Below are 25,094 nucleotides of genomic sequence, written 5' to 3'. Positions count from 1 at the left end.
TTTAAAGGAAGGAACGGCTTTGCTTTGGAAATCTGACGCAACTGGTAAAAGCTGTTTTTTACCACAGTGGACACCTGTTTCTCGAGTTTAAAAGAGCCATCCAGGAACTCCGAGGTTTCTTACAGTGTACGAAAGATGGCTAGCGAGAGGGCCTAAGGCATCAGCTAACTGGTCTAGTGGAGTGTGACTACCAAAGACTATGATTTCGGTCTTATTCTCGTTCAATGTAAGAAAATTATGTGATAACCAAATTTTAACTTCATGCAAACAGTTTAACAGAGGTCGCAAAGAAGCAGTCTCATTGGATTTCAAAGGTAAATAAATCTGGATATCATCGGCATAACAGTGAAAGGAGATGTTGTATTTACTAAAAGATTATCCCAAGGGCAACATGTACAAAGAGAAAAGAGCAGGACCGAGCACGGACCCTTGAGGCACACCACAATAAATAGGGGCAGAAGCTGAGGAGTGTTGCCCCATAGCAACAGAGAACGACCTCTCTGAGAGATAGGATTTAAACCAAGATAAAACCGTACCTTTGAGACCAACAACATGTTCCTACTTAGTCTAGTCTTAAGTAATTCTGACCCAGGCTTTGTTTCATTGCTGGTTTTAAGTACTCCTTAGAAGTTGTCAGTCTCCAAACCTGATGTACACGTTCAGGTTGTCCATCTTTGAACCACACTTTAAGCTCCTTTGAAGGTTGAGATGTTTCATCTGTTCATATACAGTGACTGGCCATTTTATTAGGTACAACTGTGACCGGCCGAAAACTGAAAATGTAAAAGTTTGTTGGTTCTAGTTGAACTTTTTGTGTTTTTGGATTACATATTAAACATTTCTCCAATAAAGTGGATGGTAGTGTATTTTTATGAGCAATCATGTGAATGTTGGTGGTATTGTCACCATGTGTATATAATAATAATAATAAAAAAAAATTAAAAAAAAGCAAAACTCTGATTTTGTTTCTCTCTCTACCTTTGTGCAGGTACTTTTCAGAGGCGGCTACTCAGGAGATGCTGGATGAGTGGAGACCACTCCTTTGTCCCTTTGATGTCACCATGCAACGAGCAATCAGCTACTTTGAGCTCTTTCTACCAACAACTCTGCCTCCAGATCTGCATCACAGGGGCTTCAAGTATGAAACCTCTTTTATTCTCTTACATGTACACTGCTATTCAAAGTTTGATGCGACATCAAAGAGAAAGTAATCAAAAATGAGCTATGATATTTAACAGTATGTCTACACAGGCCTACACAGTCATGTGTTCCAGTGGCAGATTGTGTTACGTAATTCAATTTATTAAAAAACGTCACCAGTTACGCTGGCAGTCCTTGTGTTGATAAGGAAAGATTTGCACTCTTCTTTCAACTTTAGCTGCTTGACTTTATGAAGAGTCAGCCTTTGTATGTGAGGGGAGGAAAAAAGCTTTTCTTCTGAATAAAGAAGAGATGAATGGAAAGACAGAGTCAGCCTTCTGCAAAAGTAGAGGGTCCCGATACAGATGTCATGACTGCCACTCAGAACTGGCAGGGATAATGGAATAAGTGACTGTGATCTGCAATGGGCTTATCCCATAGTGAGACATAGAAACAAGTGCTATAAAAGAGAACAGAGGCACAGTTTTTTTTCTATCCTAACCAACTGCAGTGAGACGTGTGTCGACTCTTTTTAATACTCTGTATTTTTAATGCTTGTTTAAAAAGGATTTTTTTTTTCAGTTCATTACTATATTAGCCATGTCCTGTCCTTGCACATTATTTTTATTATTATTATAATAAATGATAAATCTCATTGAGATTTAGAACTTTTTTTTAAGCAGATGTGTACAAAAACAAAAATTAATACGATAAAAGCGCACATTATAGATGCAAATGAAGAAAAACATGTAAAAGAGTAGTTTCAGTTAGGCAAACCTTTAAAATGTTTCAGTGAAATCAGAATCCAGTTTAATTAAAGAAGTGTAAAGATTTTTCACCAGCAGTAACCATTACTGACTATTATCCTGACTTTGAATTAACAATGTTTAAGAGTGCTGAGGAGATGCCATCTGTCCGTCTAAAGCGTGCTGCACTTCTACCAGGGCAATAAAATATCCTTGAACATACTATTAATGTTTTAATTTATATTAGGAAAATTTATCATTCATGCACAGCATAAGTTTGGGCAGCCTGAAGCAAGATAATAACGCTAATGAGCTTTAAGTAAAACTTTGTTTTTGCATACACCAGCTATAACACCATCAAGATGTCAACCTTCTGTTTCATGGGTACTGAGTAGCTTTTACTGCATTATTGCCCCTTATACACAGCATTAAACGCTGTTTGGTTCGGCAGTATTCTTTAGTACCCTTTTACTTGTAAAGCCTTGTTTTGTCTTAATTAAAACAGTGGACTCCTTTAAATGAAGAAATGTTGGTTAACATAAACTATGTAAGTCAAAAGAAGACCTGGAAAACTCTGAGGATTAAATTGCTCATTTGCTAATCAGAGAGACAAAGTAGGACTGCAAATAGATCAGCAGAAAGTGACTGTAATATTGTAACTAGTGGTGGGAGTGATCTCCTGAGGTTTGTGTGACAGCCACAGATAAAAGGATGATGATCCACATGTTTAATTTGGCAAAGATTTTACACCAGACGCCCTTCCTGGTGCAACCCTCATCATTTATCCGGGCTTGGGAGCACTAGGAGTACTCCAGCACTAGGAGTACACAGATTTGTGGTGCTGGGTTTCATAAAAGGAAAAACGGAGTCCACTTAAGTTAGCTCCCTCTGAATTCAGATGTCAGTTGGTCAAGAGCTGAAAAACTGTCTGATACAACAGGGACAATGATCTAAAGAAGGCCTAAAAATCCACCAGGAACTCTTGTCAGAGCCACATATTAAAGCTTTTGGCCCTCACAGCCTCTTGACTTAAAAATATTTGAAACGGTGGGGTAGATCTCAAACTTGCTGTGTGCTTAAACTCTGACATCTTCAAAGAGGAGCAGTTACTAAGTGCAAACTCATGGGTGCTTCTAACTGCTACAATAATATTTTCGAACCAGTGGATTGAGAAATGGTTAATTCATTCTGTCTTTGCCATGGGGAGTTATGTTACTTTTGCTGTTTCCAACATTTGTGAATTGACATAAATGTATATTTTTAAACCTGTAATCAAATTTAATTTGAACTGCTGTGCAGTAGATTGACTGACCCAAACATGGAAATGAGTTTTAAATTATTAATGCTCACCAAATTACAAAGCTCTTTGTAGGACAGTTATAAATAATTCAAGATTATAGAGTTAGAAGATAAAACACTACCCTACATTGTTTTCTGCTTATAGTAAGGGATTCACATCATGTTTAACCAGTGCTCCTCTCCCTCTGCCTGAAGCATACTTTCATTGGTCGGTTAAATGTCACACGTGTGTTATGAACTTGAAAGATTTATTTCCTGATTTTGCTTTTCTGACAGGTTGTGGTTCGACGAGTTGGTCAGCTTATGGGTATCTGTGCAAAATCTTCCGAGCTGGGAAGTTGTAAGTGCATGAATGTATAATTTTTTTTTTCATATGTACAACATTTTTTTTTTTTTTAACCTTTCTTATTTAACATGTCGTCATATGTCTTTGCAGCATCTGGTTAATCTCTTTGCCCGCTTGGCCAATGACAACATTGGCTACATTGACTGGGACCCTTATATTCCTAAGGTTTGTTGCTCCTTCCCACTGCACATTACACAACTTAGCACTTGCTTGTTTTTGAGGATTTTGGCACATGCTCCTATGTTCTCTGGGTTTGTATGTCATGTCTATTGCTGGTTATCAAGCAAACAAACTATCAGGTTTCTTTGTTGAGCTTGCTTTCCTTCTTGCATCATGTTTGCGTATTTCCCCCCAAGTGTGATACCAGTATCTGTCACAGATAAACATTCAAAGAACTTGTCAATATCCAGGTAAACACACAAACAATATCCCTGCTAATTTTGTTTGTCACATTGCAGATTTTCACAAGAATTTTGAGGAGCTTGAATCTTCCTGTTGGGACCAGTCAGATGATTGTACCACGATACGTCACCAATGCCTACGACATCAGCCATGTGGTGCTTTGGGTGTCAGCCCTCCTGGTTAGCTTGTAGACCATAAATCATATTATGTTACAATATACCATATAATTTACTGCATTTACTGTACAGTTTGCAATTAGGCATATGTGATATTCTCAGTGATATTCACTGTACCAATTTCAGGGAGGACCCAGCAAGCAAGCTCAAGCTCAGCTCAGTGGCCTTTTCAACAGTATTACATCCTTCTTTCACCCGTCAAATCATGGCCGGTGGTTGGTGAGTCATTTCTTCGTACTTTTGGATGACTGGAACTAAACAAACCATAAATGTAGACTAGCTCATTATATCAATGGCTCAAACTAGCTTGTAAATGGAGAATATAAAAATATATAATATATTTTATATATAATATATATAAATAAACTACTGCTACAGTTAAAAACCTTTTAGTAATGAAATATTAAGAGTTGTGCTCTCAAATTGAGAAACTCTCCTTTGTTAGAACTTAGTTCAGCTTAGTTTAGTATAAATAGCAACAAAAAATAACCCCACAACATTTTGCTCGGCTCAGATTGGTACATGCAAATACACGACACCATGTTTTTATAACTGAAACCTTGTTACTACAAACTACCTGGTGGCACCCATGGACCACTAAATACAGAAATCTGTCCCAGTAAACAACCTAAGCTTGCAGAACTTTTGTGTTTACATTCTGCCACACACCAACTTAAATTACTAGTTCAATTCAGAGTCTGCAAACTCCATACTTTTTGTATTATTTTACCATTGATGGTAATGCAGGATAAGAAAAAATCCACGTTTTCAATACAGACAGTCTGAAAGTGTGTTGAACTGTTGATGGTTAAAAACAAATTAAGACATTCTTTAACTTCTTGTCTTAATAAGTGAGTTAAAGCTGTTGTATAACATCTATCATACTAAATCAAAAGAAATCTTGAGTCATGTTGTTTTGATTTCCTTCAGTGAGTGTGATTACATCACTCATCCAGCTTGGTCCGACTATAATTCCAGCGTCAAATTAACAGGGACAGGGGGAATAGTTGCATATCTTTTTCCAGGAAGCCCCCTGAATCTTTTTATGGATTATGTCAGACTCTAGTTCAGAAATAACAGCAGGACACGTGAATGAGATAGCTGTGATACTATTAAAGGTCACTGGCACCCGGGTCACATGCCTTTCTGTTTTGAGGATCCTGTCTTTAATCACGGCAGGTAGCAACATGTCCTGGTACACAAACCTTTGTTTTGTTTAGGGCATGAGTATGTGTATTTAAGGGTGCTGATTGCATAGATGTGAGATGTTGTTTTATTACACGTAAACACTGTTTTGCAATCAGCTAAAAAAAGAGTAGCAGCGTGAATCAGCTGACGATCTGGTGGGATGGGAGACCGAGAGTTGAGAAGTTTGACAATCACATGACTGTACTTTGTTGTTGTTGTTGTTTTTGTGAAATTTCACTTATACTCTTCTGATTTTTATGGACCTGAGCTCATGTACAAACATATAAAAGTGTTTTAGTATTATATTGTATATAACATATAAGATGGAAAAATCATAATGGCAGCATTGCTGTGAGCCAAAAAGCTATCATGATCAATAAATCCTCAGCTGGTATGTTCATGATGTCATCTTCTAACAGCACCTTCTACCTTTCAATTTGTCCAGAGTACATGGAAGCCCCCCAGTGTTATCTCTTTGTCATGCATCTATCTTTCTCCCCCTCTGTTTGCATGCGCAGATGAAGCTCATGAAACTGCTCCAACGTCTCCCAGCCAGCGTGGTTCGGCGGCTTCACCGAGAGCGCTACAAAAAGCCCACATGGCTTACACCAATACCAGACAGTCACAAGCTGACAGAGGAGGATATCACAGACTTTGTGGAGAGTATGATGCAGCCAGTTCTGCTGGCCATGTTTAGCAAGACGGGCAGTCTCGATGCAGCCCAGGCCCTGCAGAACTTAGCGTTAATGAGGCCCGAGTTGGTCATCCCCCCTGTGCTAGAGAAGTAAGTTTGTACTGAAGTAGAGAATCCAAAACGAAAATTTGGCCCTGATTGTGCTTCAGAGTAATCTATTAAAAAAAATAGACTACATTTTGTGATGAAAACAAAAGACTGATTGTTCCCTCGCTTTGCCACAGAACATACCCTGCTTTAGAGACTCTAACAGAGCCCCACCAGCTGACTGCTACTCTGAGCTGCATGATTGGTGTGGCACGGAGCCTAGTGTCAGGTGGGCAGCGCTTTCCTGAGGGGCCCACTCACATGCTACCCCTGCTCATGAGGGCTCTGCCTGGCGTCGACCCAAATGACTTCAGCAAGTGCATGGTGGGCACCACTGATGTTCATCTCTGTTATTGCTGAACTTCCTAAAACTGACACAAACTTCATTCGTGTTCCTCAGATCACATTCCAGTTTATTGCTACGTTTGTGACTCTTGTGCCTTTGGTGGACTGTTCGTCTGCCCTGCATGAACGAACAGACTTGACAGAGGTGAATTTCTGTTTTGTTTTTTTTCTCCATCTTTCTGCATTTAAATCAAAAGTGTTACATCATCCTTACGTATGACTTCTGTTCCTTTTTTTTGGCACCTTTAAGGTGGAGAGAGAGTTGTGCTCAGCCTCAGCTGAATTCGAAGACTTTGTGCTTCAGTTCATGGACCGGTATGTGCAACATTAATACAAAACTGTCTACATTAAAGGAGAGAAACTGTTCAGCAGCAGTACAATTCTCCATTGTTGGGTCATAGTTCCCATTCGGTATTCTTGTAGTCAAAATTTAGTTTCATATCATGGCAGAGGAAATTAAAATGAGTGTGGTAACAAATTAGAAAAATAATTTTCCTCTTTTCTTAACAAATAACTAGATATACTTACTCTTTATAACTGATTTATCTATATACACCAGGAGTATTTTCTATATTCAGTATCTATTTAAACATTTTTTTTCTTTTTTCTCATTTTCCCCTGCATAGATGCTTTGCCCTGATAGACAGCAGCACTCTGGAACAGACCCGAGAGGAAACAGAAACTGAGAAAATGACTCATCTGGAGAGCCTGGTAGAGCTCGGACTGTCTTCAACCTTTAGCACCATCCTCACACAGTGCTCCCTGGACATCTTCAAGGTTAAGACTCAGTCTCGTCTTTTCATGCTCTTACTTGTACATAAAGTGTGCTCTTGAAAAGTCTAATATTGAACAAAATGCTTTCTAAATAATGACGTGAATCTGAGATGTCTGAGAGCACGTTTTGGGTCATTGTCAAGTTGGATAATGGATTTTGGGGCATTGTTTGGTGAATAAGGATTCAATCATTTATAGTGAATTGAGGTTTGCGTTTACCTCAACTGCAAGAAGGCAACAAGTATTTGTTTTAAAAGCATATTTATATTTGATTTAAAACTATAATTGATCAAATTTCTGGAAGAAAGATGTCCCTATATCTCCTATTAAAGTTGATGCATTATACTCAGCCCATCCTATAATTATTTCAAATTAAATACCTTCTCTGATTTGAGTTCAGAGGCATCCTTTGTTTGTTTTGTTTTTCTTAGTTTTTAATTGAGCTTTTATTGTGAAGCATTTACAAGCTTACCACGTACAACAACATCTGGATGGGAAGGATGACATAGTGACGAGGATCTGAATGAATGAATTAAGCAGCCTTATTTTGTCAGTTTGGCCCACTTAAATGTACCTGGCATGTTATTTGGAAATATCTAAGTATATAACAAAATATAGCAATGCAAGTTTGTCTTGCTTTAAACCAACACATTTTTATCCAGGGGCTTCTTTTTATGCTCCTTAGAAGGTAAGCTGAGGGCCAGCTGTCATATGTTATAGTTAACTACACCCTAGACATCATCTGAGAGGTGGCTGATATCTGGCTTATTAACTGATTCTTGCTATTAAACAATGACAGTGACTGATGTTAGTGGGCAATAGCAAATATTTGAAGCTTTGCTCAGGGCTGAATCTTCAAAGACGGTTTAATTATGGCTTTAAGTTTCGTTACTTTCATTTTCCTCAAAGGTGAGGGGAAGAAAAAAAAAATCATCATTCAGCTAATGGAGGCATTGTTGTTTAGAACATTGATATCTGCCCCAGAAATTCACTATTGGTGCATCTCTGCTCCTAATTGACTGTTTTGGTATCTTTTATTGTTAATGAAAATATGTTACGTGTCTTTACAGTATTTATACATATGAACACATTTGTCACTTTGTTTTAATAGGTGGCTCTAGAAAAGGTGTTCATCTTTGCAACCACGAACATCTTTGAGACTCGTGTAGCCGGCAGAATGGTTGCTGACATGTGTAGAGCTGCAGCTAAGGTAAATATCATTCACTCAAACTCCTCGTGGAGCTCCTTAATTTATTTGTTTCATTTTCATTCTGCTTCTGTTTTCAGTGTCACCCTGCAGAGTCACTCAAGGTGTTTGTACCACACTGCTGCAATGCAATAAATCAAATTGCTGTCAGTAAGTAATGCTCACACAGGAATAGCCATATGTAGTTGATATTTCCAAATACCTGAATCTGGTTTTCCCTCCCTGAATTGATATTATTTACCTGATGCACCCCCTTTCTTTTTTCTTTTTTTTTCTTTTGAACAGATGAGGAAGTGTTGAATGAAGAGGAGCTTGACAAGGAATTTCTGTGGAATCTCCAGCTGCTCTCTGAGGTGAATTGACTTCTTTATAATTCCAGTTAACTTATCTGTTTGCCAACTCCTTACTTAAATAATTCTTTGCCTTAACATTTATTTTACCTTCTTGCTGTTTGCACCTGCAGGTGTCTCGTGTGGATGGCGATAAGATCCTGCCCTATCGCTCTGAGCTGGTTCAGATTTTGCAGTTGACACTCCACCTCAAGTGTAAACAGGGCTACACTCTGGCTTGCAACCTGCTGCACCACATTCTTCGCTCAACAGCCCTCATCTACCCCACAGAGTACTGCAGTGTGCCAGGAGGTTTCCATCAACCAACTGGTGACTACCTACCCATTAAGGTACAAATACCAAATATGCTTTATATATAATACACATTAGTCTTTTTGTCAAGTGCATTTACTGTCAGAAACTGGCTTCAAAGACTACTACTATACTCAACCATTGAGTCAAGGTCAAAATCAGGCACTAGCAATTAGAGACATTTGTCCTTTAACCAGATAAGTCTTAGTGAAGCAATGACCTGGTTTGATTAATTGTCTACTACTTTGTTTAGTCCTTTGATCCTATTAAGTCTCTTCCTCTGTAGAGGCAGGGGCAGTAGATCGTTTGGCTGGATTAGTGTCTTGGACCATAGAGGAAATAAAATGACTCTTATGTGGTTACCAAGTTAAGAGCAGTTGTGAAATGTGCTGTGTGCATCTGTTTTAACCAGTAATAAAGAAATCACATACTGATGTCAGCTTTTCTGTTTATCCACTAAACACACAATTAGGGATATCAGTTTTTGGGTCAGTCAGTCTTCTAAAGAATGATTAGATGTTGTTTTTTTTGGGGTTTTTTTTAACTATTAGTAGTGAACATCCAAGAAATAAAAGAAGATTTAATGTATGTAAATTAAAGTTTTTTTTTCTTGAAAAATTAATTTTTTTTGTCTTTAGACCAAAGTTGCATTTGCAAATAGCACCTTAAGTTGTTGTAGCTACACGTGGCCCAAACCAGAATAGAAAATATGAAATTCTTGTGATTCATCTTTCTTAATATAATGATGGTAGTGTATGTATATATGTCTCTATGTACCTTATGTCCTCCTTTACAGGTTTACCAATCTCACATGACCATCATCACATATAGAGCAAATATTAAATTCGATATTTTGACTTTTTCATGTTCATCATTCCCCCGCTGATGCATGTTAACCTTACGTAACTTAAATGTCATCAATATTTGTATCTGCAGCAGAATTTTCTTGATAAAGCACCGCAGGGCCATAGGGTGGGTTTTTGTTAGATTAAATAATAACTTGTTTGATGTTAATGTCGTGCAGGATTGGGGTCGACCTGGGGACTTGTGGAATTTGGAAATCCAGTGGCATGTACCCAGTGTTGAGGAGATCTCGTTAGCGTTTTATTTACTGGACCTTATTCTTCAGCCTGAACTTCAGCGCCTTAAGAGATTTGCAGAAGGCGAACAGGACATGAGCAGGTAAGGAACTGCTCTGCTGCCAGAGGTCACTAGCTGTAAACTGCATTTTTTGTTTGTTTTTGTTTATTTTGGTGGATTCTGTTTGTGATAGATTTGTTTGTTAATTTGTACTTTCAGAGATGATGTCCTACAGAGCCTCACCATTGTTCAGCACTGTCTCCTAGGAGCCGGGGGTCTGATGCCTCCACTGAAAGGAGAGCCTATCCCTGAGCTGTAATTGCTTTGATATGATCAAGAAAACCAGATAAACACATCAGTGATAGTCAATAAAATACAGGGGATACAGGGATCAGAGAAATCCTCACTTTATCTGCTTAATTTTAAATGTTAAACAGTTCTGTTTTTTTGTTTTTGTTTTTTTTCTCCCAGGGTTCATAGCATGGTGAATCTAGATGAGACCACCCTCTATACAGGAATGGAGTATGGTGTGTTAATCTCTTCTTAAGACCTATCGGAAGAAGTTTTTTTTTCTTCTCACATTAGATATAAATTAAAGGGTTTGTTGAAATATAAACTTACACTATGTTATTATCTCCACCCACAGATAAGTCCAGAGAGAACTACAGAGATGCTATCTGTAGTGTGATGAAACAGCTGCTACGTACGTTTTCACCCACTTATACCCCCTCGTAGGCTTGTGATCCCTCTTTATTCTACAGCTACATCCATAACTTCACTGTTCCACCATCTGACTTCTGTTTTGTCTTCCTGCAGAATATATCCTGGAGCACTCAGAGGATGACACCAAGTCTCTTTTTTCCATCATCAAGGTGGGCAGCCAGTAAAGTAACAGCCAAAATAGAAAATACTTGCATTATATCTGTTTGGAAAGCCACAGTGCAGCATGTCTGAGTTGTTAGGTGTGGGATAATGTGTGGGCATCGACTATCATGGTTCCTGTCTCGCCGAACACAAATCAGTATTTTTGTCTGTGACGTTTTAGATTATCAGCGACCTTTTACACTTCAAAGGTTCTCACAAGCACGAGTTTGACTCCCGCTGGAAGAGTTTCAACCTTGTGAAGAAATCAATGGAGAACAGAGTAAGACTGCTCTTGTATATTTGTACTGCTGTTATCCTGGAAGAAGTCATAAAAAAAAAGCACATTTTCAAAAGTTACAGAAGATGCACTAGTGACTGTAGTGACCTCACCCTTTGCATTTACAGCTTCATGGCAGAAAGCAACACATCAGAGCTCTTTTAATAGACAGGGTCATGCTTCAGCATGAAGTAAGTCATTCATAGAGTAACGGCATTGTAGGTTAGCTTTGGCGTTTTTGCATTTCTGACTTTGATTTTGTCCTTATCAGCTGCGAAAGCTGACGGTGGAAGGATGTCAGTACAGGAGCATTCACCAGGAACTGATGAGAGATCTGTTGAGGCTTTCCACAAGCACCTACAGTCAAGTGAGTTCTGCACGGCACCCTTCAGGAAAAGCATAGTTTACATCTTGTTAATACATTGCCAGTGTGATTTACTAGCTTACTAAGATTTGAGTAGTGTTTTGTAAATGATTAATAATTGAGACTTGTTGCCTTCCAGGTACGCAGCAAAGCTCAGAATGTGTTGTTCACTGCACTGGGAACCTACAATTTCTGCTGCAGAGACCTCATCCCCCATGTCCTCGAGTTTCTCAACCCAGACAACAGCGCTGTTACTCAGCAGCAATTCAAAGTATGGCAGTCAGCTTTGCACTAAAAATTCTTGAACAGTTATTTATATTCGTAGATTTATTTTAATACTGTATCTGTATTTCTCCAGGGTGCCTTGTACTGTCTTCTGGGGAATCACAGCGGCGTGTGCCTGGCCAATCTGCATGATTGGGAGTGTATTGCTCTGACGTGGCCTGCCATCGTACGGTCTGGCCTCAGCTCAGCCATGTCTCTGGAGAAGCCCTCAATTGTGCGGCTCTTTGACGATCTTGCAGACAAAATCCATCGGCAGTATGAGACCATCGGCATTGACTTCTCTGTGAGTTGAGTGTTAAGAATGCTTTCAAAAGTGAATCATGAAATGAGGTATTTGCCTTCCTATAGTGGTAAAAGCACAATAGCTCAAAAGTTCCCATCTTGAACACAGATCAGATCTTTTACAAAAATGTGTTATATTTATATGTTTGAAAAAATGCAAAAGGTTAGAGTTATATGATTAACATAGGCTTAAAGTGCTGACTCTTCGCTTTTAGTTGGAAAACTGACCAAACCATTGAGGAATTCCATCCATTTTAAACACACTTTCATATTTTCAGAGCTCAAACTTAATTGGGCAAATTAACATACTGATGACATTTTTACATTTTGTCAAGAATTTTCGTGGGCAGTGACTTCCTGATATGTGACACAAGGGCCCCACTAAAAAAAGAGGCTCTTCTTCCTTTTTATGCTTTGCCAGGCCTTTCACTTCATTTTCAGTGCAGCATGTGAAATGCACTTCAGTTGCACTGAGATCAGGTGACTGACTTGAATGTTACAGAACATGCCACGTCCTTACCTTTAAAAGTCCTAAGTTGCTTTTGCAGCATGCTTTGGATCTATTTGCACTGTAAGGCACTGTCCAATCAACTTTGCTCCATTTGGCTGAATCTAAGCACAATGTATATATCTCAGTCTGTTTCTGTCTTTTTTCACATAATTATTCATTGGAAGTTATACATATCGTGCCCTTCCCATGATGAGCTATTCCAAGTCTTCTCAATACAGTCTTGTTATTATAGTTCCGGTTGAGCTTAGGTTTCTCTTTTCAAAGAATGCTGTTCCAGAGCTGGTCTAGCCTTTTTAAGCTGTTTCTAATCTATCTAATCTGCCCTTTGTGTTCTTGAGACTGATTGCTCCATGTGAGAAGAAAGAACCTTTCAATTTGCTCTAATGAAGTCTGGATTCTTGGACTGTATATCCTGACAAGAATTTTCTTTATCATGGGAATAATCCGGCAGACATCAAAAACAATGATGATCTGTGGTCATCTGAGTCTTTTTACGCCTCCAAGTGTACTGGTTCCCACTTATGTATCTGGTGGATTTGTTTTGTATTTAATGTAGCATGGTGCACTTGAATTTGGCTGTACGTTTTAGGTTCACAGCAACAATTTTCCAATGCAGATGCCAGTCATAGCCTCAGAACTTTTCATAAAACTTTTAACTGTATTGTTCAATCCCATGTAATTAATCAACAGTTACTGGTTCAACCCCATCAGAAGCTGCACTTTAAGCCCTTTTTAATGACACAATAACTTTAACATGGTTTGGTAGTCGAAGGAATTAGAAGTTTTAATTTAACAAACAGTAAAAGACACTGAAAGTTTCATGATGAGGTCTAATTGAACTAGATCAGAAGGTCTCCAAAAGTTGATTCTGTTCATCTGGACATAGCGTTTTGCGGGAGAATCGTTTCGTCACTCATCCAAGATCAGATCAGAAGGCAAAACTCTGAAATAAACGCACATGTTGAATTTGTCCATGCATTGGAGGAGTTTTGAACTACACTGACCTTACAAAGGTCTCACTTAAACTTAAAAGCTTGTCTGGTAAAACAATTGTGATAATAATTAATTACTTACTGTTTGTCGTCATTATGAGGCTGACTCCAACACAGTCATTATGCATACCAAAGACAAGAGCTTTTATCTGCTGTTAGTCTGAGTTTACGGATTACTCCCTCCTTATGGGGAGTAATCCGTAAACGTGTCCTTTACACGTTCGGACAAAATATTTTTATAATTATAATTATATATAAATTGTGTTTTATCCTTTTCCATGCTGTTAGATCCCCGGTGAGTGCTGTGATGTGGCTAAACAGATTATGACTACTGGGAATCCTTTACCTAAGGAAGATGTTCCCTCTGAGGAAGAAGTAGCACAAGGTCTAAAGAGACAGGAGCTCAAGAACTCCGAGTCTGTCGGGTAAGTTTTACATCAACAAAAAGATGAAGATGACCATACCAACATCCTTGCAGTTGAACACTTGAGCAGCAACATAAACTTCTGAACACTGGTGTAACCTTTCTATTAAAATGCTGTTTTAATCTGCATTCACCCTTACTGTAAGCATCATAGGTTCGACAACAAAATGCATGTAAATAATTACATTCTACATTTTTGTAGGAGATACAAGCAGCTCATTGGCGATCTTCTGGACTCTCTCAGCAACGGGAACTCGTGGGTTTTTTTTAATGCACATACCATATATTTGTGCCAGTGTTTACTTATGACAGCCTCTCACTGTAGTTTTGTTTCTCATTCCAGACCTTGGAAGTTTGAACACATTGCAATAGGCTTCCTTTCTTTGCTACTGAGAGATGACCACCAACTCCCTCCAGCTGCTGTTTTGTTCTTTGTGAAAAGCCTCAACCATGAATCTCTCTATGTCCGTAAGGTGCGGCATACACGCGTAGGAACAGAGCTGTGATTTCTTTTCTTTTCCCAGCAGCATATAGATGTAGTACAGCCATTGCTATAAGGAGTTTGCTTGAAGTGTCACATTTTGTCCTTTAGGTGGCGATATCAGCTGTGGCTGGCATCATGAAACAAATAAAGAGGGCGCAAAAGAAAGTCCCTGTGAGCCCCTTGGAGCTCTGTAAGCATATGTTTTTGTTTATCCCCCACTACTGTTTTTGTGTATTCTTACTGTTTCTAAAGGTCATCTCAAAATCTGGATTTTATCTTTGATAGGTGGCTTGAAACAGCTTAGTGGCACTGTAGCAGGGGATCGCACAGACAACCAGTGGCTTCAGTATAACAGCAGTACCCTTCCACGCACACAGGTGGACTGGGATCAGTGTGTGTTTGTGGAGAAAACCCATTGGGGATACTACTGCTGGCCAAGGTTGTGATTTTATAATGCCTGCATTTCTTTGTGTTTTCCTTATGTGACTCTTTAGCTTTCATTCATTCATTTCTTTTGCTATCTGCTGCTTTAGCAAGAGATTCTCTTCCACACTTCTTCTTTTCTAACTTTGTAATTGTTCTCCAGAAACCTGATGATGTATGCGCCACAGGAGGAGCAGCCCACGCAAAACCTGGCCAGAGAGGAAATGACAGAGGTGCATACAAACAAGCCTGGGAAAAATATAACACACACAGTGGTGTGAAATCATGGTAACTGCAAGTGGAAAACTTTTATTTTCCGCTCTTCTTGACAGTGGGAGCAGATCATCTTTGACCATTTCTCAGACCCAGTGTTCATTAACCAGTTCATTGAGTTTCTCTCACTTGAAGACCGTAAGGGCAAAGACAAGTTCAGCCCACGCAGATTCTGCTTGTTTAAGGTGAGGTAGTAGATTCAAAACCAAGGGGAAAAAAACAGCTGAAGTGAATAAATGCAACTAATTTGCCTTCTGTTTTTCGCCTAGGGATTGTTCCGTAATTTTTCCGATGACTTTTTGCCTCTGTTTCGGCCACATATGGAACGTCTAGTGGCAGACTCCCACGAGAGCAAGCAGCGTTGTGTTGCGGAGATCATCTCTGGACTGATCAGAGGCAGCAAGCACTGGAGCTTCTTAAAGGTACAGCTCCAAAACAAGATGATCCTCATCATTCAGGTCTACAGACTTTCTGTATTTATCAAGCTATAACTTTGGGGAAATCCACATGTGGAGATTTTTTTGTTATTGGCATTAAACTACGTGTGGAGGCCATTTAAGTGATCGCACCACCACCACTCTTATTGTGGTTGTTTAGGTTAGTTATACTGTGTTAACATTGTCCTTGGTCATTCCATTTCTTCTACAGGTCGAGAGCCTTTGGGAGCTGCTGTGCCCGTTGCTCCGCACTGCCCTGTCAAACATCACAGTAGAAACGTATGCAGACTGGGGTACATGCATCGCTACAGCCTGTGTAAGCCTTGTGTTCATTATTTTCTATCCTTCCACCTCCGTCAGTCATCGTACCATCCAAGTGATTGTTGTTTCTCACGCTGACAGGAGAGCAGAGATCCACGCAAGCTTCACTGGTTGTTTGAGATGCTAATGGAGTCCCCAGTCAATGGAGAGGGAGGCTCTTTTGTCGATGCCTGGTGAGTAAAAAGTTACATCTTTGAGGAGATGCTGATGCCGTTGTCGGTGGGACTTAACAATCTGACACTTGTAATGGTTTTTCTTTTCAGTCGTCTGTACGTGCTCCAGGGTGGTCTAGCTCAGCAGGAGTGGAGGGTACCTGAGCTACTCCACAGGTTGCTGCAATACCTGGAGCCCAAGCTCACCCAAGTTTACAAGAATGTACGCGAGCGCATTGGCAGGTGAGACGCTTTTCACACCCAGATTAAGCTTAAATGTGTCATCAAGTTATTATAAATTCGTTTGTATATCGTTTTTCTTTCATCCTCCCTCTCTACTTTTCTATCCTTCCAGCGTGCTCACGTATATCTTCATGATTGATGTCAACTTGCCATACACTCAGCCCACCACCTCCCCACGCATCTCGGACTTCACGGAGAGAATTCTGTTGCGGCTGAAACCTTTAAATGAGGGCGATGAGGAAATCCAGAACCACGTGATTGAGGAGAATGAGGTGGGAGTGCAGGATGAGAGGACTCAAGCAATCAAGTTACTCAAAACAGGTGGGTGGTTGATCTGTTGTCACTAACCAAATCAGTTTCTTTGCGAGACACACTCGACTGTGGCATTTATGAAATGATTCGTCCTGTGAATTTCTGCAGTGCTAAAGTGGCTGATTGCGAGTGCTGGTCGCTCCTTCTCCACTGCTGTTTCAGAACAACTGCAGCTGCTTCCCCTGCTCTTCAAGGTGAAATACTCACATTCAGTCTTAGCTTAGCTACCTTCGTCACTACCACCTTCAAGTTTTCTTTTTGTTGTGTTGTATACACTATAACATTTAACCCGTTGCTGTCGTGTTTCAGATTGCGCCGGTTGAAAATGATGACAGTTATGATGAATTAAAGAGGGATGCAAAGACCTGCCTGTCTCTGATGTCTCAGGGACTCCTCTACGCAGAGCAAATCCCCATGGTCCTCAGTGTCCTACAGGAGGTAGGTCACCTGGCCGATGTGGCTGTCGCTCAGCTTTTTACCTGCATCACATGACACTGGGGTTTTCACTGATTATCACTGATCATAAAAGAAAGGTTCAGTGGGAAAGACAAAAGAATCAAAGGCATCTGATTATACTTAAATTTCTTTGACATTATGTAATCCTTTATCTGTCCATGCCTGGTATACTGTATTCATCATTGTTCCAATAAAAGGATTGCAAAGACAAACATGCTTATTGTGTACACCTGAAGTATGTTGCTGATGTGAGGCTGGCTCTGTTGCTGTGTGTTACAGATTGCTGGCAGCAGCTCCTGGCACGCTCGCTACACGGTGCTCACATACCTCCAGATAATGGTTTTTTACAACCTGTTCACATTCATGAGTGACCAGAAGGCAGTGAATGATGTGCGGGCACTGGTGATAAAGCTGCTGGAGGACGAGCAGCTTGAGGTAACTTGAAATGTAAAGATGAATGCAGAAACATGTACCTGGAGTGGCATGAGCAGGAGCTGGAACCTAGCTTGAAGATAAAGAAACATGTGACTCTCGGATTATGTAACACTCTCCAAGCAACTGGCCACTATGTGCTTGTTTATGCTAGCAGGCACTCGCACTGTCTTTCAGCTTCACTGTAGTGATTCAGCGCGCTCCTCGTGGCTCTCTACTCTCTTCCCCCTTCCAGTCCTCTAGCTGTTGCCATGGAAACCACAGGCTGCAGTAATCTGTTGCTATGGAGATAACGTTTCGGATTGAACGAGAGTGAAAGGGAGAAGGATGGAGTAGAGACAAAGAAGAAGTGGGGGATGGAATTTTTGTTTGGCCACTTAAAGTCCCCTGAGCCTAATTTATCGGCCTTAGTGATGCAATACGTTTGTCTTGTTGTATTTAAAGATGCCTGTCCACTGAAAAACACCGGCCTAAGACTGAGAACTCCATTGAGAATAGAGCTAAAACAACATGCTACGAAGCATTTGGCTCCCATTATAGAAAAGCACTGAGTCCCCAGCTGGTTGTTTAAGTCCAGGTAGCCGGTGTATTTCCTAATGGGCCACCCTGCTTCTGACCCCGATACTGCAGCTATGGCATGCCTGGTACCGTACAGTAGTCATCGAGGTGCCAGAGGTCATGTGTCAGTACATAAATGTACTTATGCTGTGCCAACATCGTTTTGGGTGGAAATATGAATTTGAACCAGTGTTGTTTGAATATGAAATTCTTAAAAAGCGTTCATTCTTTGATGGAGTCACATGCCTCTGGGAGCACCAGTAATGATTAACACACAGGGGTCCAGGCATTATCATAATTGGATGATGAGTCTTAAGCCTTTTAAATGCATCAGTCGGTGGCCAGTTACCAGATGCAATCCTAACCCATTACCTATGAGCAAACGTCAGCTTTTTAATCTGTTACCTCAGTTGGATTGTTTTGTGTCTTGTAATTGGTGTTATGTCCATCTCATTTTCGGCCTTTGTTTTCTAGGTAAGAGAAATGGCCGCCACTACACTCAGTGGCTTCCTTCAGTGCAATTTCCTGTCCATGGATGCCCCAATGCAGGCACATTTTGAGGCTCTCTGCAAGACTCGCTTGCCTAAGAAGAGGAAGAGAGATCTTGGCTCTATAGTGGACACCATCCCATCGGCTGGTAAGGAACTTGCTAAGAGTTACCTACCAACCAAAGATTGTGTGGGGTTTTTTTCAGTGTCATTTGAATTTGAATGGAATCGCTACTCTTGTGTGTTTGCAGACCTGGTGCGCCGCCATGCTGGTGTTCTCGGGTTGAGCGCTTGCATTCTTTCTAGCCCATATGACGTCCCCACCTGGATGCCCCAGCTGCTGATGGACCTGAGTGCTCACCTCAATGACACACAACCCATTGAAGTATGTGTGGTCAGCGATTAATCGCCATTTATTATGGCATATCCAAAAGCTAACCATCACTTCTGTGGCGTCTCCTTTTAGATGACTGTAAAGAAAACCCTGTCAAACTTCCGACGGACACACCACGACAACTGGCAGCAGCATAAGCAGCAGTTCACAGATGACCAGCTGCTCGTCCTCACTGACCTGCTGGTCTCTCCCTGTTATTATGCCTAAAACCTGGTAAAGAATTATTTTACACTGTTGCCAAGTCATTACTGTCCCTGACTGTATTGTCTTCATTTTAACTAACTTTTTACATTTAATCTTTTTTTTGTGTTTTATTGGAAACAGTTTGGAACAGCTCCAGTCTGTGCAGACATCAGCCTACATTGGGGAGAGGACCTGAGTGATTGACTGAGATAATACACAACATCCCAGCAGCATCAGATGAAGAGTGGCACTCAGAAGGATTAAAATGTTGTGTATTTATGTATTTAGCTCATTTGCATTTCTACTATACTTAATATTTAAGGATCCATCATAGCAGGGATGAATGGCCTGCAGTTTGTAACATTACTGTACAGATTTTTTGTTTTCTTTTTCTTTTGTGGTTTGCGTGCATGTCCACGTATGTGTGCGCGCGTGTGTGTGTGTGAAGGTTGATGGATGCTTGAAGACATCAGCCGGTGTCCCACACATTTCTCAGGATTATATCCCAAGTATCAGCTCTGAGCCAACACATTGTCCAGTGTAGGACATACTCTATCTTCCAGCAGTGAAGTGTTTGGTGCAAGCCAGAGAGAACTGAACAATGGTCTCTTTAGTTTAGACTTACAACTTGCAACACACAATGTTTGTGTGGTTGTTTGATCTATATGTGGTTATATGCATCGTGTATGTGTATATCATGGTATAGCAAATATGCACAAACATTTATTTATTTACCTTTTTTTTTTGAAGTGCTAAGTTTTCATTATTGTATTTTTTCTTTTCATAGAGAGTATATCTGAAATTAAGTAGATGGCTGAGCTGTGGGCAGCGGAGCCTGTTGTCAACTACTCCTGCAAAGATAGGGAGAGCACAAACTCCCCGCTGCTGTGCTGTGTGGATTGGAGCACAGTGAGATCACTCTTTGACGTGTCTCTGTGCACGAAAAAGAAAAACTGCCTGTCTATAATTATAACCCTTTCCTTTTTATCACAGGTACTATTTACTTTTTAACATAAAGTAATGACTTTGGTTTGCAGTATGGTTTCCCCTGATGACTTAAAATCAGCATTGGAGCCTTTAGTACCTCACTAACTAGAGTAGTGCCAAAACTGCAGTGAGTTTTCTTTCCCTTCTGTTTTTTTTTCTTTTCTTTTTTCTTCTTGCTTTTTTTTTTTAGATATACTGTTTGCTTAATTAAAGACAATAAAATGAAAAAATGTTTTTAACAAAAATCTGCATATGAGCGTTTTCTTTTTTGTCACATTTTTATTGGGATATTATATCAGATACTGGACCAAAATTAAAAAAAATAATAATAATCAAAGTGTGCAGCATTAGCTTCAGTGTTGATATTTTCAGAACTAGTTTGTTCCAACATGCAGAACACTTGATCCCTGCTCAGTGTTTCAGCTCTTTACAGAGGGGTTTGTGGCCCTGCTTGAAGTATTGTCCGTGAAAAGCGGGAAAAATAATAATTAATGCTCATATTTTTATTTGTCATATTGATCATGCTGAATGACACCTTTAAAAATTATATACATTTTTGTAATAAATTTTAAAAATGTAAACAGTTTTTGTTGAAATCAGTCTAAATAGATACAAGATAAATAGTAGTTAATAGTTATATATTTATATGTGTATAATTTTTTTTGTTTTTTCACGTCCTTGGCAGAGACTGTTTAAATAGGGGGGCGCCATTTTTCGCATAAACTATAATACGTTACCATGGTGAAAGCAAAAAAAAAAGATAAAATAAATTGCTGCGGTAATATATTTGACGTGTCGGATAATGGCGCTTCTGTCAAATTTCAAATGTTTGAAATAAATCCCGCAAATTCTCCTTTCTAACTCCGCCAGCTGACTCCCAGTGAGGGAAGCGTTTCTATGGATGGACTACTTGAATGCAGTGGTTATGCTCATGCCCGGATACGTAGACGGTGACTTCATACTCATTTTTCAGTGCACGTCCAGTGGCCGTCGCTTCTCTATTTGAATGGATTTATCGTAAAGAAAAGAAACAAGCTGCCATCTACGTGTTCGCGCTGATTTACACAGACATGTAAGGAAACGTGAAGATTATCGATTCTTTCCGACGGACTGTTGCGTTAAGGTGAGCTGCTAAAATACATTTTTCCTTCTTTGTTTCCGAAGCAGCGGTGCGTTCACTATCGCACTGCCTTAAAAATGATGAAGATGGGCTGTATGAAATAATGAGGATCGCACGATCTAGTACAGGTAGTGTGCTATATTTTCTAAGCAATAGTGAATCCTGGATTGTGCAGCCCGTTAAAGCCTTAAAACCAACATTCGTTTTGATATTCAGAGATTTTTCTTTCTTTCTTTTTTTTATTAAGCAGACGCTGCTGTGTGTGTGTGAGAGAGTTAAAGGGGGATGATGGGGAGGTAAGGTAATTGGCCAAATGCAGTGGTGCATAGCCTATTATACCCTTTTCTAACGTTTCTGATCAAATTGTAAGTTATCCATTTCTCTTCATTATCATTATAACTGTATTGAAGACCAGCCCATAGAGCTGATTGTATTTATATTCTTTGTCGTTTTCTACCAAGGTGGCAGCAATGGTGGAAGCATGTGCTCCTTCCTCTTAGAGGAATAATACTGAAATTGATGAATGTGGAGTTGCTCTAAATCATCAGAGTACAATGAACACCACTCTTACACCCTCGGACCTGGTGGATGTGCCAAGACTGCAGACCTTCAATGGCACCCTGGGTAACCAGACCCCCTCGGGCTGGGCCGTGATCCACACTGCTACCTTGACTTTTTGTTCCCTCCTCCTCATCTTTATCTTCTTCCTGGGCTCTTATGGGAATCTTGTGGTGTTCCTGTCTTTTTTCGACCCGGCGTTTCGCAAGTTCCGCACCAACTTTGATTTCATGATCCTCAACCTGTCCTTCTGTGACTTGTTCATTTGTTGCGTGACCGCTCCCATGTTTGCGCTGGTGCTCTTCCTGGATGCAGGCGGAGGGGATGGTGTGTCAAAGAGTTTCTGCTTCGCCTTCCACTTGACCAGTTCGGGCTTCATCATCATGTCCCTGGAGACGGTGGCTGTCATTGCTTTGCACAGACTCCGCATGGTTTTGGGACAGCAGCCCAACCGCACTGCTTCCTTCCCCTGCACGCTGGCCCTGACCGCCTTGCTGTGGACATCCAGCTTCACATTGGCTGCTCTCCTCACCATGCGTGCATATCCACGCAAAGATGGACCCTGCTTGCCCCACTTTGGCCTGGGGAGTGGGCAGGCCAGGGTTGTGTTGTACGTCTACCTGGCAGTTTTTGCCTTTTGTGTTGCTGTGGTGTCTGTGTCGTATCTGATGATTGCTCAGACCCTGAGGAAGAACGCACAAGTAAGGAAATGCCCAGTCATCACTGTAGATGCCACCTGCCCTCCACCCCCACCACCTCTCATTGCAGCAGGCTTTGAAAGCATGCAGTGTGCCGTTCAAGGCCCCTCTCTGTACCGTAACCAGACTTACAACAAACTGCAGAATGTACAAACGCATGCCTATACCAACAGGACAAACCAGCCGGTGGTTCCAGGGGCCGCCCAAGGAGCCACCTGCTGTCAGCTGGTCTCCACAGTCAACTTAGCCACAGCCAAAGACTCCAAGGCAGTTGTCACCTGTGTAGTTATAGTATTCTCTGTGTTACTCTGTTGTCTGCCGATGGGAGTTTCACTGGCACAGGATGTTTTGTCACCAGAAAGCAGCTTTGCACATTACCAGTTCGAACTGTGTGGCTTTGTGCTCATTTTTCTCAAATCCGGCATCAATCCATTTGTGTACTCGCGTAACAGTGCAGGCCTCCGCCGCCGTGTACTGTGCTGCATTCAGTGGGCCGCACTTGGATTTCTGTGCTGCAAGCAAAAGACACGCCTGCACGCAATGGGGAAGGGGAGCCTGGAAGTCAATCGCAATAAATCCTCCCATCACGAGACCAACTCGGCCTACGTGCTGTCACCTAAGCCACAGAAGAGGCTGGTAGACCAGGCTTGTGGACCCAGTCATTCCCGGGATTGCGCTGGCAGTCCCAGGGCGACAGGTACACGCAAACCTCGCCTCCCGAGCACCTCTACACCCATCAACACCCGGATTGAGCCGTACTACAGTATATACAACAGCAGTCCCTCAGCAGGGCCCAGCTCCCCCACCAGCCTACAGCCTATCAGCTCTCAGACATTTGCCTTTGCCAAGTCCTATGTAGCGATGCACTACCACACTCACCAAGATGCTCTGCAGGACTTTGAAAGCACCTCAGTGCACCAGATTCCCGTGCCCTCGGTATAGTCAAAGAACAGAAAGCTTTGGACAGTCTCTCCATGACTTTAAATCCAATGTGAATCAAAGGAGGAACGTGTAAACAGGCTATTTTTATGTCTTTGGACTCAGTATTAACATTTTGTTCTCTCCTACAGTAGAAAGATGTTGCGATTTTGTGACTGGAGAAATGACAAGAACCAGAACTACAGTATAAACTTTGCCTTTGAAACTGAAATGAGAAACAGATTTAGAATAAAAGTTTATGTTCCAGCAAGTTATTTATTGATATTGAATTGATTTATTGAGGTTTTCACTGAACCCAAAGTCACCAGTTGCTAGTTTCAATCCCAGTTCCTCTCTGGCTGGAGAGAGGAGTGAAACCAGCTTCTTCAGCATCAGGCCACTATGAAACCCCATACGGCTGTCAGTGGTACGTGGTTGCACCTGGATAGACTCTCTTCTCAAGAGAAAAAAAGAGTCTGAGCCTCATACATTTAAAAAAAACAAACAAACCCCACAATAAATAACTGGCAAGTACAAATTTAATGTCTGTGAGATCTACACCTGTTACTGTGCTGTTACTACACATACACATAGCATCAGCGCCCTCTGGCGGCCGAATAAATAAAACACTAAATTCTACATTTAACTTACTTGATCAGGGGTGTCAAACCTCAGGCCCAGGGCCTGGAACCAGCGTGCTAAAGACTCCAATCCAGCCCCACTGGACAGATTTGGAAAAATGTAGAGAAAGGCACAAGTTTTGGGGCTTTTAGCTGTTTTTTCACAAGTTTAACAGCTTCATTTTTACTGATTTAAAAACCTCCCATATAACATCTCAAGCTACACCAAACAAATTCGGTTATTAAAAAATAAATGACAGAAAACTTCCTGTGGTTTTCATTATCTACTATAAAAATGTGTTATACACAGGATACATTGCGTATCAATTGGTCAGATGGATGCATTTCTTCTGTAGTTGAACACATTTATGCACAAGCCATTCAATTACTACAGTAGAATTTCTATTTCTTTATCAAGTAGAAAAAACTGACACTTTCTGTTGAAGTTGCACTTTATTTTTATATTTAGATACCTTGAAGATTAAATGTGGTCTTGAAATGGTCCAACCCACTTAAAATCAAAGCGGGCAGTTTGAGTTAGATATCCCTGAACTACAGATTTCCCTAATGTCTTAAATCTCCTCTTTTCTGTGGTAATGGAAAACTAAAATAAGGTTTCATGTTTTGATTTTTTTAATTTTTTGCTGTAAATGCATTGGTTTTTATTCCAGAGATACAGCAGTAGTCGGATCCCAGTGTGCATCTTCATAAAACCACAAAACGAACCTTTTAAATGAACCTGCACACACTCTGTACATCCTACAACCTTACACTCACTTTTATTGTTATTCCACAGCAATCTCTAATGCATAAGTTACACTCACACAGCACACAGTCTCCCTGCTGTGAAGCATTTTCAGATGTTTTTCATATCTACAAGTACAAAAGTGCCACAGTCAAGCAGCTAATCAAT

General features: G+C 40.6%; 2 protein-coding genes across 8 annotated transcripts in view; both read left to right on the top strand.

Annotated features, from left to right (window-relative positions):
• psme4a (proteasome activator subunit 4a) overlaps positions 1 to 20,449 on the top strand; it is a 28,563-nt gene extending 8,114 nt beyond the window's left edge. For both annotated transcript variants that reach the window (XM_005737096.2, XM_005737097.2), the window contains 43 exons: positions 989 to 1,138; positions 3,462 to 3,525; positions 3,622 to 3,696; positions 3,990 to 4,112; positions 4,236 to 4,328; positions 5,816 to 6,081; positions 6,216 to 6,402; positions 6,479 to 6,568; positions 6,674 to 6,738; positions 7,050 to 7,200; positions 8,309 to 8,407; positions 8,485 to 8,554; positions 8,690 to 8,757; positions 8,868 to 9,083; positions 10,070 to 10,227; positions 10,345 to 10,440; positions 10,597 to 10,652; positions 10,772 to 10,828; positions 10,942 to 10,997; positions 11,171 to 11,269; positions 11,395 to 11,457; positions 11,538 to 11,633; positions 11,770 to 11,901; positions 11,989 to 12,198; positions 13,989 to 14,125; positions 14,327 to 14,380; positions 14,468 to 14,597; positions 14,717 to 14,798; positions 14,894 to 15,047; positions 15,195 to 15,264; positions 15,364 to 15,489; positions 15,574 to 15,726; positions 15,953 to 16,057; positions 16,144 to 16,235; positions 16,326 to 16,457; positions 16,570 to 16,778; positions 16,878 to 16,963; positions 17,079 to 17,207; positions 17,505 to 17,660; positions 18,690 to 18,852; positions 18,955 to 19,088; positions 19,170 to 19,310; positions 19,422 to 20,449. In XM_005737096.2, the coding sequence (XP_005737153.1) occupies positions 989 to 1,138; positions 3,462 to 3,525; positions 3,622 to 3,696; positions 3,990 to 4,112; positions 4,236 to 4,328; positions 5,816 to 6,081; positions 6,216 to 6,402; positions 6,479 to 6,568; positions 6,674 to 6,738; positions 7,050 to 7,200; positions 8,309 to 8,407; positions 8,485 to 8,554; positions 8,690 to 8,757; positions 8,868 to 9,083; positions 10,070 to 10,227; positions 10,345 to 10,440; positions 10,597 to 10,652; positions 10,772 to 10,828; positions 10,942 to 10,997; positions 11,171 to 11,269; positions 11,395 to 11,457; positions 11,538 to 11,633; positions 11,770 to 11,901; positions 11,989 to 12,198; positions 13,989 to 14,125; positions 14,327 to 14,380; positions 14,468 to 14,597; positions 14,717 to 14,798; positions 14,894 to 15,047; positions 15,195 to 15,264; positions 15,364 to 15,489; positions 15,574 to 15,726; positions 15,953 to 16,057; positions 16,144 to 16,235; positions 16,326 to 16,457; positions 16,570 to 16,778; positions 16,878 to 16,963; positions 17,079 to 17,207; positions 17,505 to 17,660; positions 18,690 to 18,852; positions 18,955 to 19,088; positions 19,170 to 19,304 (4,987 nt within the window). In that variant the 3' untranslated portion in view covers positions 19,305 to 19,310; positions 19,422 to 20,449. The remainder of the gene's footprint in view (positions 1 to 988; positions 1,139 to 3,461; positions 3,526 to 3,621; positions 3,697 to 3,989; positions 4,113 to 4,235; positions 4,329 to 5,815; positions 6,082 to 6,215; positions 6,403 to 6,478; positions 6,569 to 6,673; positions 6,739 to 7,049; positions 7,201 to 8,308; positions 8,408 to 8,484; positions 8,555 to 8,689; positions 8,758 to 8,867; positions 9,084 to 10,069; positions 10,228 to 10,344; positions 10,441 to 10,596; positions 10,653 to 10,771; positions 10,829 to 10,941; positions 10,998 to 11,170; positions 11,270 to 11,394; positions 11,458 to 11,537; positions 11,634 to 11,769; positions 11,902 to 11,988; positions 12,199 to 13,988; positions 14,126 to 14,326; positions 14,381 to 14,467; positions 14,598 to 14,716; positions 14,799 to 14,893; positions 15,048 to 15,194; positions 15,265 to 15,363; positions 15,490 to 15,573; positions 15,727 to 15,952; positions 16,058 to 16,143; positions 16,236 to 16,325; positions 16,458 to 16,569; positions 16,779 to 16,877; positions 16,964 to 17,078; positions 17,208 to 17,504; positions 17,661 to 18,689; positions 18,853 to 18,954; positions 19,089 to 19,169; positions 19,311 to 19,421) is intronic.
• A 687-nt stretch (positions 20,450 to 21,136) lies between these two features.
• On the top strand, positions 21,137 to 23,832 carry gpr75 (G protein-coupled receptor 75). Of its 6 annotated transcripts, XM_005737091.1 has the most exons (4): positions 21,137 to 21,339; positions 21,432 to 21,515; positions 21,638 to 21,683; positions 21,849 to 23,832. In XM_005737091.1, the coding sequence occupies exon 4, from the start codon at positions 21,942 to 21,944 to the stop codon at positions 23,583 to 23,585; it is 1,644 nt and encodes a 547-aa protein (XP_005737148.1). In that variant the 5' UTR covers positions 21,137 to 21,339; positions 21,432 to 21,515; positions 21,638 to 21,683; positions 21,849 to 21,941; the 3' UTR covers positions 23,586 to 23,832. The 6 variants fall into 6 exon arrangements, with proteins under 6 accessions (XP_005737148.1, XP_005737152.1, XP_005737151.1 ...); XM_005737095.2 differs by having other exon boundaries at positions 21,435 to 21,752; XM_005737094.1 differs by lacking the exon at positions 21,638 to 21,683.
• Positions 23,833 to 25,094: the final 1,262 nt, after the last annotated feature.

Source organism: Pundamilia nyererei, unplaced genomic scaffold (genome assembly GCF_000239375.1).
Source record: "Pundamilia nyererei isolate P.nyererei 1_Seehausen unplaced genomic scaffold, PunNye1.0 scaffold00073, whole genome shotgun sequence".
NCBI classification, from domain to species: domain Eukaryota; kingdom Metazoa; phylum Chordata; class Actinopteri; order Cichliformes; family Cichlidae; genus Pundamilia; species Pundamilia nyererei.
Note: the sequence above shows the minus strand (reverse complement) of the source record. Positions and strands in the feature narration are given on the sequence as shown.